The following is a 12,986-nucleotide window of genomic DNA, read 5'->3' as shown; positions in this document are numbered from 1 at the left end:
ATTTGCTTTGAACTATATGTAATGATCAGTGGGTCAGGGAAGTGTCCAGTGCAGAGAGAGCACTCCGGAGTGGGAACACCCTAGCCCCTGCCCTAAGTGACCACAACAAGGTTGGGGGGGGGGGTTGAGCCCCCCAGAATCCTGGGACCAGCCTTGTTGGGGTTACGCGGACTCTGCCACACAGGAGAGTAGAAGGGGAGCCCTTGAGGTCAGGCAGGCCTCTGGGTAAAGAAAGTGGGAGCAAGGACTCAGATCCTTTCGCTAGCCCACTTCACCGGGGTAGTGTATAAGCCAGGAAAGTTCCACACAATAGCGGGACCATTCCCTGGCTTACACTTGTAAACTCAGATGGGAAGAGTGTCTCCACCATATCCATCCAGCAGAATTACCAAAATCAGCTGGGCCATAAAGGAACATTGCAATACAAGGCACAGGTGAATGGCTCATCCTATGGACTTGGCAGCTGCATGAAGGAAATAAAAAAAAGACACAGGGAAATTTTTCCATCACTTTGCTCTTTGAACTCCCACAAAGTCAGAGACACCAAAGTGAAGCCAGAGAGCCCAAAGGGTTTCCCCTGGGTCTGCCTGGAAAGACACTTTGAAACAACAGATCACTACAACTCTGTCACTCTTAGGATTTAGAGTGCAACTCATCTGTATATATGTTTGTTTGCTTTACCCTGTAAATAACTCTCTCATTCCTTTTTCCTCTTAGTAATCCTTTAAGTTAATTTATTACAGGATTGGCTACGGGAAGATGCTTCAGAGAAGGTTAAAGAACTGCCATTTCCTTGTTCTACAGGCCTCCATTTTGTGCGGTGATGTCATCGCTGGAGGGGTGTCACAGTACATGCTGGGTAATGCACAGGTAACTGACATACTAGGAGCCTTCATGTCCCTGCTTGGAGGTTTGGAGGCAAGTAGCTGAACTGTGAAGGATGAGAAGGGGCCTTTGCCCCATCCCCACCCCTCCACGAGGCAGATTCACAATGAAGCAACATCCTAGTGGTTCCTTCCATGGCCAACTCTTTGTGCCCCTACACATCTAGCTGAGCCCCCTTCTCTGGCAACTTCTTTGCACCCCACTCAACAACATAACCTTCCCCAGCCAGCTCTCCCTGCCTCATCGTACTCTGGCCCCTTCTTAGTGCTGTCCCCTTTCCCCCAAATGCTCTTTAAGTTTCCCACTTTGCTCAGACATCCACCATGGTTCCCAGGGTTTTCTTATTTTGCTGAACCATCTCTTGCTCACCGGCTAGTTTTGCATCTGTTTCCATGTCTGTCTGTCTGCTGCTTTCAGTCTGTCCATCGGTGGGATGTGCTTCTCTGTGGCAGTGTTACAGCTTTTTCAGATAGTCATAATGTGACTATCAGCTACTAGACAAAGTAATAATGGGGTGAGTGGTAGCAGGGCTAGAGGGAGCTCTCTGAGCAGCAAGGTCCCTAGGGTTTCTGAGATGCAGTGGGAGCAGTTTCTCTGGTTTTGTTAATGTCTTGGTGAGTCAGTTATCCAGGTGACAAACTTCCTCTCTCTGACCTGAGAGCAAAGTAGCACACTGCCCCATGGGTGATGCGGATGTCAGACTGTGACACGCTCCCCACGGGGACTGCATATTTAGCAATATAACCATGGGGGAGACAGGGCAGCAGAGGAAACACCCACAGGGAAGGAAGTACACTGCATTTAGACGGAATAGCTGATTTTCTGTTTGCTGGCCCTTCTGAAAAGTCAGAAAAAAAACTGTTTCAGGTTCAACAAACCATTTCATCTGGCTTTTGAGTTTTTTAAATGTTTGTCAATTTTTAAAAATAAAGTTAAAGTTCAACACAAAGTCATTTAGAATTGAAACATCTAAATATTTCATTTTGAAAATGTCTAAATGAAACACTATTTAGACTAAGATCTTTAGGGCAGGGACCATCTCTTTGTTCTGTGTCTGTACAGCGCCTAGCACAACAGGATGATGGACCATGACTAGGGCCCCTAGACACTGCAATAATACAAATAAATCAAGCTTTTACTTATGTATTTACTTTTTTACCAAAAGCACTTGGTGACTTTGGCAAATTGATGAGATGTGTCAGGTGACCCAAATTTGCATTTTTCAGTAAAAAAAGGTTCAGCTGAAAATTTTTGCCCATTCTATGTGCGTAACCCTAAATGGCCAGTAGGTAATTCTGCTTCTGCCCTATAGCTATCCCTGGGCCTAGTAACACTAGGTGGTGAAAATCCTCATCTTCAAACCACATGAGTTGAGGGCATTTTTCATCTCTCCAGAGGTGCTTAGCACCTTGCAAGATTGGTCCAGTGTCTTTGGCTCAATGGCAAATTCTCTCTCTCACCCTGGAGATGTTTTAGTCAGGCCTGCACTGAAACAACCAAATGTGCACCACAAATTCTCTGAGGCTCTCTTTACTCCTAGACTAGCAGCCTGTGCTGCCTAGTGTCACCCCCAGGGTCTCCTTAAATCCTAACCTGGATATAACCATCACAGAGGAGACTGCTGGCTGCACCACAGGAGTTTCTCATGAATGACAATATCTTATCTGAGGTGGAGGGAGGTGATCAGGTTGAGGAGTAGACAGAACAAGTGAGGCCAGATGGTCCCTTCAGAAGCAGTGGCAGCTGTAAGATTTGTGTGAGGGGAACTTGCTTTTACTGACTGTGTGTCTGGTTCTCTTTCTCTCAGGATTTGCTGCTGAAGTGAAGGGCCTGGCTACTCCTCACCTTAGAGATTCAGAGGAGACAAAGCTGGATTCCCAAGACTGCTGGCCCTTCTGCTTCCTCCAGTGATGGTTGTGTCAAAAGCAGCCAGAAAACCAACCATGAAACCAAATGTGGCATTAATTCATCCAAGTATATCATTACAGTTCAACCACCTCAGGGGCCAGAAACAAGCTATTCCACTAGGGGATTTCCATCCACCAGTGGAGAGGAGAGAGTGAAAAGGGAGCACTTTCAGTTTGTTTTTATTCCTGGTATAAAACTTTCCCCATTGAGTCCATTGCAGAAGTGTTCAGATAGCCTATTCATGGTCTTCTCTTCTGGGGAAGACAGCACTTAAGAGTCCATTCTTTGAGGCGGCAGAGAAATCCAGTTCATGATTGCTGCCATATGAATTGACACGGAATTTGCCATTAAACTCCAAGGTCATTACTTTAACCCTGTCATTTAAAGATAGGCCCAGGCCCTGAAGCCATTGAGAGCTATGCCCGTCCCTCAGAATGTGTGTACATGAAGGTCTCTCCTTCCCCCATCTTTCATCACACGGCAAACTTAGTGTAGGAAACATTGTCCAGTTGGGAGTCATTCTTCTTACGGTACCCGATGAGTTCCCCAGCCTTGTCCTTGAGGAGTTCATTTTTCCTCAGTGTCTTCTCCCTTTTCTCTCTCTGCCCTCCACTCTCTGTACCCTGCAGCAGCAAGATGTGTAAATGTGAATCTCTGACCCTCGCTCCATGCTTGTGGTGTGTGTGTGTGTGTGTGGCATCTTGGGCTCGCAATAAAAGGAGATTGTGGCCAACCGACCCTGGGCTCTGTGAGGCTGTTATTGGCACGCTCACATCTTCACGCTACAGTCCTCTAAAAATGCTCATGATACTAAGACAATTCAGGGCATTGTATAGTTTGTTGTCATTTTTGGGCGGGGTTGCATGGGGGAGGGGGAAGAGAGGAATGAAATGAGGAGGAGGGAAAAAGAGCTTGCTCCACCCACAGGAGGGGACCTCTCACAGTGCTAGTCCCCAATTCCAAAGCAACAGTCCTTCGCCAACTCTGGTATGCGACCTGTTCCCGACACTACCCAGGAGAGAGAAAAAAATCAGTCACACAGGCTGTTTTGGCTCCCAGCCAAGTCACACTCACGCCAGGGAGAGTGGTCTCCTAGCCCAAACATGCTCAGCCAAGGAAGTGGTGACTCCTAGAGGTGATATGGCAGACAGGTCACTAGGCCACTTGAGATATTGGTCTGTTCTGATATAGAGACCTAGATATTGCTGTATTTGTTTCTTATTTTGTGAGGCACCTAAATCGGGGCTGAGGATTCCACTAGTAGAATAAATTGCACTTTGTGGGGGAATAATCAGCCAGTGTGTCCCCACAATGCAAAATGTCCAGGCTAACAATCAGATGAAATTTATTCCAAGTGAGGGATTCAGATAATGAGAGAGAGAGAGAATTACATTATACAACAACCACATGAGAGGCATTCAAGTGCACAGCAATGCAGGGATAATGAGGCAATGGACTGGCAATACGGGCTGAGCTGCAAGGCACTGACACAGACAGGACTCAAACCCTGCTCTGTGCTCTCAGCCTGAAAACGATTTCCTGCAGCCAGGTCAGGAGAGTTGGAATATATAAAACTTACAGCTGTAGTGCCCCTAGCAGTTCCCACTGATCACCAAATACTGCCCACCTCGGGTAGATTGAGACAAAATCCTGACAAGCATTTACACTTCACAGGGTGAAACAAATTGAGTTGTTCTCAGCAGCGCACTTTCAGACTGCAGACCACTAGTGAGACAAGATTTCATTCACCCTTATCAGCCAGCCAGAGCTCTGCCATTGCCCATGACCCTGTATTAACATTTCACTCACCAAAGTGTCACCACATCCCCATCCTGCCTGGAAAAATCTCTCTGTATGGTGAAAAATCAGTCTCAGTCTATCACAGAGCTCTACCTCAGTAGAACTAGAATCCCCATTATTCTCCTGACAGAGGATTCCAGGGGAACATCACTGCTCTCCTCCCAGACCCTCTGGGACCCTAGATGCCACGTCTCAGGCATGGATGTTACTGCTTCATTCGAATTTTAGTCACTTATTTTCTGGTTGTTTCATATTGCACCTGGATTTCTCACATCCTGGGTTTTGAAGCTGCAGGAACTGGTCCCAACCATTTCTCTCCTGTAAGAAAAGCCAACATAAATTAAATCCTGATACTGGGGGTGGGTTGCAGGGTAAGGCTGCCCTTCCTCCTCATGGAATGGGTAATTGTGCTGGAATGGGAACGTAATTAATGGGATGCAGAGCTTTTCACATCTAGGCTACTGGACTCTGCTACCTGAGATGTACTGCCCAGCACCAAAGATAAGCTTGAATGTTAAGATCTGGGGGTTAAGGATGGGCTATGGAGCCTGTCATCAAGCCTGGCATCCCTTAACCAGTTTCCTCCCAGTGCTGGGTCAAAAAGGGATCATGAACTCATTTCCCATGACTGACATGCCACTCCCCAAACACTGCCAAATCTGAGGTTGAAATTCAGTTTCCCTATTTCTGGCTCATCCAACAGGGGGTAATGCTGTTTTTTTTTTTACAGTCACCACAACCTATGCCAGTTCTCTTAATTAAAATTAAAGTTATTTTAGAACAAAAAAGAAAAAGAAATCACAAAACTATAAGCTAAGCAGAATACACATCCAACTGGACTGTCTGCTATGGAAATGGAACTAGAACCCCTCTCATTTTAGGATTAATGAAGTCCTGGTAGTAGTAGGTCTCCATTGTAATCCTGAATTTGTTCTCTTTCTCCTTGCTAAAATCCATAAACAAGTTTTAGGCTGATTTCCCTTTACTAGGGTAAGTCTAGGATTGAGGTATATTCTTCTGTCAGATTTGAAATGATTTGGACAGGTGGTTCCTCAGCTATTACACCCAACAAATACAGGGTCTCACCTGAGCTCAATTTTTTTTGCCACTTTATACCAAAAATAAACTTTACTTGAGTTAGCTAGTTGTAATTTCCTGTCCAGCACCTACAATTAATTTTCAAAATTCCACCTTAATCAGCTACAGTAGTGTGAGAATGGCACCTCGGAGATGCCAACAGTCTTAAAACAGGACATCAGGTGACTGGGAAGGCTTCAATTTTTTTATTTTTATTTTTTTTATTTTTTTTTAAAAAGTCTGGATCTTTAGCTGGGGATTTAGTCCATAGTGTGTAGCTGCACCATTCCCCAGCTGAGCATCTGGTCATCAGTCTCCAGACATTCTGCCAGCAGAGGCAGAGCTCAACATGTAACCTCATCACTGGGGAGGGGGCTGGCATGGGGAAAAGGAATATTGCCACCAAAGCTGTGTTTATCAGACAAGCATACCTTCTTTTACAGTGGTAACTAAGGAGGATATTACACAACTTCTACTAATGTTAAACATTAGCTGATCTAAAATTAGCTGATCTGACTGATTTGCAACCAAGAGTTTTAGAAGACCTTATCAAGGCGCTCTTTGGTCCACTGATGTTAATTTTTAAGAACCCTAGGAAAACTAGAAAAGGACAGAAGTGGAAGAAAGCCACTGTCAGGCCAATCCTTAAAAAGGGTAAATAGGATGATTTGGATAATTAAGGGCTGGTCAGTCTAACATAAAGCCCAGGCAAAAATAATGGAGAGTCCGGTCAAACAAATTTTATATAATTCTTGAAAAGATTTCAAGTCTGGTGGATAAAGGTAACTCTGTGGAGATGTGGATTTAAGTAAGACATTTGAATTAATACCACCTGATATTCTGATTCAAACATGAGTGCTACTCAAAATCAATATGGCTCAATAGGTTAAAAGCTGGGTAACTGTCAGGTTTCAACATGTAGCTACTAACTGAGACTTAAATACTTGGGGTGCCTTCACTGGGATACTTCAGGGATCAGTTCTTGGTATAATGATATTCACTATTATCATCAATGATCTGGAAGAAAATGTAAAATAATTGATAACATGCAGATGATACAAAGATATAGCTCTCCCTTCCTCTGGCCCAAGAGGGAAAGAGATTCTGATTCTTTGAGTATGTCTACACTGCAATTAGACACCCAAGGCTGACCTGTGCCACCTGACTAGGGCTCAGGCTGCAGGGTTGTTTAATTATGGTGCAGACATTCGGGCTTAGGCTACAGCCCGAAGTCTGGAACCTCCCCCTTTGCAGGTTCCTAGAGCCTGGGCTCCAGTCTGAGCCTGAGTGTCTACACTGTAATTAAACAGCCCCTTAGCCTGAGCCAGCTGGCACATGCCAGCCATGGGTTTTTAATTGCAGTGTAGACATACCCCCAGAGTGTTAATTTGTCTGTCACATTACACATCCCATTAGAGCAGATGGATAATTACCAGGGAGAGAAAATAGAGGGAAACGTTACTAGAAACACTCACCTATAACATTGCCCAGGAGCTCTAAACGATCAGAGCCAAAGAAGAGGTGAGATTCACCATTAACATGGGCCACAAGTGCTGGCACTCCAAACGCCTAATGCCCCCATGGAGACAAAACAGGGAGAATCACAAAGAGACGAATAACCACAAGACCAGTTCTAAGAAAAAGTTCTACAAAGAACTGTATCACCTTTCCTCCTCCCTCACGCTCTCACTTTCTTTTTCCCTTTCCCTTCCTTTCTTCTTTCTCTATCTCAAATCTGGGTCCCATGTACCAAGCCTGGATTCTGCAAAACTCTTATGGCCCTGTCATCCCATGGGACTGAGAGAAAAGGAATCAGAATCAAACCACAGCTTCAGGCATGGTAGTGGAGAGCAGTGACCCCAGGCACTAGCTCTGGTCTCTGGCATGCCAGTCCCTTGACACCTCCCTTCGAATGGGCCAGGAATCAGACCTGGGTTTCCCAAAAGATAGTTTCCTGCACTAATACTGAGGGTATTGAGCTGGCTTGCAAGATGTGTGTTTAAAATACAAAAAAGTCTGAGAGCAATGGGATCCTTGTGTATTCTGATCTACCCTTTCATCCTGCCTTGACCCACAATATCACTGAATCATAGAATCATAGAATATCAGGGTTGGAAGGGACCCCTGAAGGTCATCTAGTCCAACCCCCTGCTCGAAGCAGGACCAATTCCCAGTTAAATCATCCCAGCCAGGGCTTTGTCAAGCCTGACCTTAAAAACTTCCAAGGAAGGAAATTCCACCACCTCCCTAGGCAACGCATTCCAGTGTTTCACCACCCTCTTAGTGAAAAAGTTTTTCCTAATATCCAATCTAAACCTCCCCCACTGCAACTTGAGGCCATTACTCCTCGTTCTGTCATCTGCTACCATTGAGAACAGTCTAGAGCCATCCTCTTTGGAACCCCCTTTCAGGTAGTTGAAAGCAGCTATCAAATCCCCCCTCATTCTTCTCTTCTGCAGGCTAAACAATCCCAGCTCCCTCAGCCTCTCCTCATAAGTCATGTGTTCTAGACCCCTAATCATTTTTGTTGCCCTTCGCTGGACTCTCTCCAATTTATCCACATCCTTCTTGTAGTGTGGGGCCCAAAACTGGACACAGTACTCCAGATGAGGCCTCACCAATGTCGAATAGAGGGGGACGATCACGTCCCTCGATCTGCTCGCTATGCCCCTACGTATACATCCCAAAATGCCATTGGCCTTCTTGGCAACAAGGGCACACTGCTGACTCATATCCAGCTTCTCGTCCACTGTCACGCCTAGGTCCTTTTCCGCAGAACTGCTGCCTAGCCATTCGGTCCCTAGTCTGTAGCGGTGCATTGGATTCTTCCGTCCTAAGTGCAGGACCCTGCACTTATCCTTATTGAACCTCATCAGATTTCTTTTGGCCCAATCCTCCAATTTGTCTAGGTCCTTCTGTATCCTATCCCTCCCCTCCAGCGTATCTACCACTCCTCCCAGTTTAGTATCGTCCGCAAATTTGCTGAGAGTGCAATCCACACCATCCTCCAGATCATTTATGAAGATATTGAACAAAACCGGCCCCAGGACCGACCCCTGGGGCACTCCACTTGACACCGGCTGCCAACTAGACATGGAGCCATTGATCACTACCCGTTGAGCCCGACAATCTAGCCAGCTTTCTACCCACCCTATAGTGCATTCATCCAGCCCATACTTCTTTAACTTGCTGACAAGAATACTGTGGGAGACCGTGTCAAAAGCTTTGCTAAAGTCAAGAAACAATACATCGACTGCTTTCCCTTCATCCACAGAACCAGTAATCTCATGATAAAAGGCGATTAGATTAGTCAGGCATGACCTTCCCTTGGTGAATCCATGCTGGCTGTTCCTGATCACTTTCCTCTCATGCAAGTACTTCAAGATTGATTCTTTGAGGACCTGCTCCATGATTTTTCCAGGGACTGAGGTGAGGCTGACTGGCCTGTAGTTCCCAGGATCCTCCTTCTTCCCTTTTTTAAAGATTGGCACTACATTAGCCTTTTTCCAGTCATCCGGGACTTCCCCGGTTCGCCACGAGTTTTCAAAGATAATGGCCAATGGCTCTGCAATCACAGCCGCCAATTCCTTCAGCACTCTCGGATGCAACTCGTCCGGCCCCATGGACTTGTGCACGTCCAGCTTTTCTAAATAGTCCCTAACCACCTCTATCTCCACAGAGGGCTGGCCATCTCTTCCCCATTTTGTGATGCACTGCTGGGAAAGGAACACGCACATCTAACCCCATGTGGCAATGGGAGCTTCTCACCCCATATTTCAGTGCCTCCTCTGTTGTCGCCTTCAGGCGATTCTTCACCTCAGGGGTTGAGGTCATTGCTAGTAGCTTTTGGGCCAGCGCTGAGGGTAACCCAGCCTCCCCTGCAGCCTGAGGAGGCAGACAGATGGAAAATAAGAACAGCCACTGTTTTCATGATAGTTACATAATAAATTACATGCATCTTCATTGCTTGAAGATCTGTTGTCACACAATTATTCCTCCTACAACATATCTCTGGCAGGACGTCTGGCCTACTTTCTCCCACTGCCTGGTTACATCACCTATTCTGAGTGACTTTTGACTATGAAGATGAAGGTTTATCACCTCCCAGGCTCAAAATATTCAGCTCTTGTTAGGTGGGCTTTCAATTAGCTAGCAAAAGGGGGAAAGGGAGTTTATGCTTAGTTCAAGTTAAGTACTTTCAACATACGAACTAAGACGGATGAAGTGCTGTAGTGGAAAAGAAGATGAAGATGAGTATTAATGTATTAAAAGTGTCAAAACAGTATTGGAAGGAACCTGCCAAACACAGCAAGAGAGGAACGAGGAGTGACACTGCATAACAGAGACCAAACTCAGTAAGCCTAACTGGAAGTTGGTGGGTGATCTTCAGAACTGGAATGTTGGTACAGAAGGGCAACGCATGTGCTACTTCATTGGAGACAAAAAGAGGATCCTCATCCCTTGTTCTAGCAGTGAACTTCTCAAACTTCAAATCTGCCATGGTGTGATGCCAACAATCAAAATGTGAGACACAGGGCCCAAAAGTGGGACACCCATATCTTACTGTGTCACAACATAATGTACAGATTATAAAGATCTTTACTATAAAATCTCCCTGTGTCAATGAAACAACCCCATTTAAAGAAGAAAGAAAAAAAAACTTGAACAAATTCTCTCACATGTAACCATAAAGTCCACAAAATGGACCATCAGCAGGGTTGAACCTGGATATTCAGGCCTTGTCTATACAAATAAGCTGCACCAGTTGAATGTAAAGTGGTTTGCAACTCCCTGCTCTGGGGACACTTATTTCATTCTGAGGGTTGCTTATTTCCGTTTAGCTTAAACCTGTTCCCATCAATTAATGCTAACCTGAAAAAAACTGCTCCCAACATCGCCAAAGTGCCAGCGTAAAAATCTTGCTTGCTTTTATCGCTGTAATTGGCCTCTGGAGGTGTCCCACAATGCCTGAAGTAACCGCTCTGCTCATTGTTTTGAGCTCAGTAGCACTGCAGGCATGCACCCTTCCCCTTTCAAAGCTCCGTTCTGACAATCAGCACGCTGTGCTGCTCCGCTCCAGGGAAACAAAGAGCAAATCATTAACATGGAATGTTCCTGCTGTCTCCCACACTAAACAAAGAGGCAGGCAGGGTTGGGTGCGTGTCTGTCTGTCCCAGAGCCAGGGAGGGAGGGAGGCAGGGGCTGATGTTGGGTTTTCCCCAGGACTGATTGTTTCTGGTGGCTGTCTGAATTTACGAGACAGCATGAGGAGACACACACACACACACACACACACTATCCCCTGCTACCCTCCACACTTCAGTTGAAAAGTGACTGGCAATCTATTAGGATGCCCGTGGAACAATGGGATTGAGAAACCTGCATCATGTGAGGCACTGCAAACCCTTCCCAAAGCACCCAGCCAGTTGCACAGTGGGATAGCTACCCACAGTGCATTGCTCTCTTGTAATAGTAATAGCAAGAGCTGCTAGTTTGGATGCACTCCAGCGACACAAGGAGCAGAGTGTGGACATGCAACAGTGGTTTAATTAAAGCGCTTTAATAAAAGTGGCATAACTTTTCGTAAAAAAAAACTTAGCAGTGTAGACATAGCTTAAGACTTTTAGAGACTTGGATTCTCATGCTAACACTGCCTAAAATAATCTTCCGCAACCTCTCTGCTTTGAGCTATACTGATGAAAAGTGCTATATAAGAGTAGTCGTAAAAATAGTGTTTGTAAAATTAAGGTGGGAGCTAATACTTGGCTACCATCCAGGGCTAGAATATAAGATCGTAGTTTGGGATCAAGCTGGAACTGTGGCCTTGATTTGGCCTCAAACACAAACCCCAAAACTAATCCTGGTTCAGATCTGAACACTGTCTTCTGCCTATCTCTGCATTATAGCCAGAGATCTAACAAACGGAAGAGGCAGGATGCAGAGAGTGGAACTGAGGAAAAGAAGAACTGACACTATTTCAAAGCAACTTCAAAGAAAGGCATACCAATTGGGGTTTGAGAATGGAGCCCAGCAACACCACCACCACTGCCCCCTCCACAATCTACCTTCTGAATCAAATTTTAATTCAAGTTGAAAGCCTTTTATAGAAGCAAACCCATACCCTTCCCTGAGCTCCCTCTTGAACATTGCTCCTGGCTTTATTACTGTTTATTAATTATATTTTAATTGTGTATCCACTGCCTATTCCGGGGCATCCTGCTAGGGAAGGCACCGGTACCTAAATATCCACCCTAGGCCTGGCAATAAAATGCACCAAAGTTACTTGGGAAATTACCCTCACATTTCCACAGATCTAAGGGATTGGAGTCACTGACATGGAAGTCACATTTTCCCTAAGGGAATTTCCTGATAACTCCAAATGATCCCTTAAAAAATCCACAGCCAGTGAAAATTATTTAAGTTGTCTCCATAGACGGTAACCCTAAGACCCACATCCAATAAATCACAACAAATGAATGTAGAAGCAGTAGTGACAGGGAGAAAGTTACTGCCAATATACTCTCTGGTTGGGTGATATCTTCATCCTGGTGAGAGGAGGAGGAGGAGTAAATCAAATGGTTAAATGTTTATGAACAAGATGCTGAATCTACAAAGAGTTTCTCACAGTGACCCTGTCTTCCTGCAGGGATGGAGTCAGAAAAGCTCAACTGAGGACAGGGATCCTATTGGAGAATTTCCCACAGGAAAGAGGAAAACATCCCATTCACCCAAACCGGAACTGGATTATGTGGACTCTGGAATTAACTATTGGTGCTGCATCCACACACTGAAAGAAACAGAAACTGAAATCGACTTGAAATGTAGTGCTTTCCTTGGATTGGACCCTGAACGACAGATTTCAACGCCCCTGCTGACACTACATGGTTGACTGAGGGCAGAGGAGGGTCAGGAAGATGGGGAAAGGAGCTGGACTGGGGATATGTAGAAGTACTCACCCGGGACCAGATGCGCATCCAGAGCTCTCTGGACACAGGCTCCAGGAACTGTGGCTGTGTCATATCCACGGCTGTGATAAAGCGCATGGCAGAAAGGCTGCCTGGGATTGATGTGAAAGACAGAAAGACACATTGAGGAAGCATAGGAACGGCATCAACCAATGAAGTCTGCCACTGCCCTGGGAATGTCCCCAAGGAGCAAAAAGGCCATTAATGAAACTCTTGCCAATGTTCATAAGAAGCCTACTTCTGTATGGGATTTCCTTGGGACTGTCCCAAGGAGTTAGCCACTCAAGTCTGCAGCAGGGTCTGAACAAGGAGAGGGTGCTCTAGGAAAGGGACTTAGTTGGGATTCATCTA

The 12,986-nt window shown here is 45.5% G+C and overlaps 1 protein-coding gene and 1 long non-coding RNA gene across 2 annotated transcripts in view; both read right to left on the bottom strand.

Annotated features, from left to right (window-relative positions):
• The window catches only part of LOC144268567 (uncharacterized), a 40,740-nt gene extending 38,179 nt beyond the window's left edge, over window positions 1-2,561 (bottom strand). The window contains exon 1 of the long non-coding RNA XR_013346793.1: window positions 1,255-2,561. This is a non-coding gene — a long non-coding RNA (uncharacterized LOC144268567). The remainder of the gene's footprint in view (window positions 1-1,254) is intronic.
• Window positions 2,562-4,092: 1,531 nt separating this feature from the next.
• On the bottom strand, window positions 4,093-12,969 carry LOC144259175 (glutathione S-transferase kappa 1-like). The gene is made up of 5 exons (XM_077807355.1): window positions 12,627-12,969; window positions 12,180-12,215; window positions 9,439-9,555; window positions 7,146-7,239; window positions 4,093-4,911 (listed from the first exon to the last, which is right to left on the bottom strand). Exons 1-5 carry the CDS (start codon window positions 12,768-12,770, stop codon window positions 4,862-4,864), a joined length of 441 nt encoding a protein of 146 aa, XP_077663481.1. The 5' UTR covers window positions 12,771-12,969; the 3' UTR covers window positions 4,093-4,861.
• Between the last annotated feature and the right edge of the window lie 17 nt (window positions 12,970-12,986).

Source organism: Eretmochelys imbricata, chromosome 1 (assembly GCF_965152235.1).
Source record: "Eretmochelys imbricata isolate rEreImb1 chromosome 1, rEreImb1.hap1, whole genome shotgun sequence".
NCBI lineage: Eukaryota > Metazoa > Chordata > Testudines > Cheloniidae > Eretmochelys > Eretmochelys imbricata.
Note: the sequence above shows the minus strand (reverse complement) of the source record. Positions and strands in the feature narration are given on the sequence as shown.

What these genes read in the sequence shown, in the direction of transcription:
- LOC144259175 (XM_077807355.1), bottom strand. Translation starts at nt 12,770, where the DNA reads ATGCTTCCTCAATGTGTCTTTCTGTCTTTCACATCAATCCCAGGCAGC. An exon ending in AGGAGGCACTGAAATATGGG is followed by an intron (nt 7,240 to 9,438) that starts GTGAGAAGCTCC and finishes TGGGGGCATTAG; the next exon opens with GCGTTTGGAGTGCCAGCACT. An exon ending in GCTCCTGGGCAATGTTATAG is followed by an intron (nt 4,912 to 7,145) that starts GTGAGTGTTTCT and finishes CTTTTCTTACAG; the next exon opens with GAGAGAAATGGTTGGGACCA.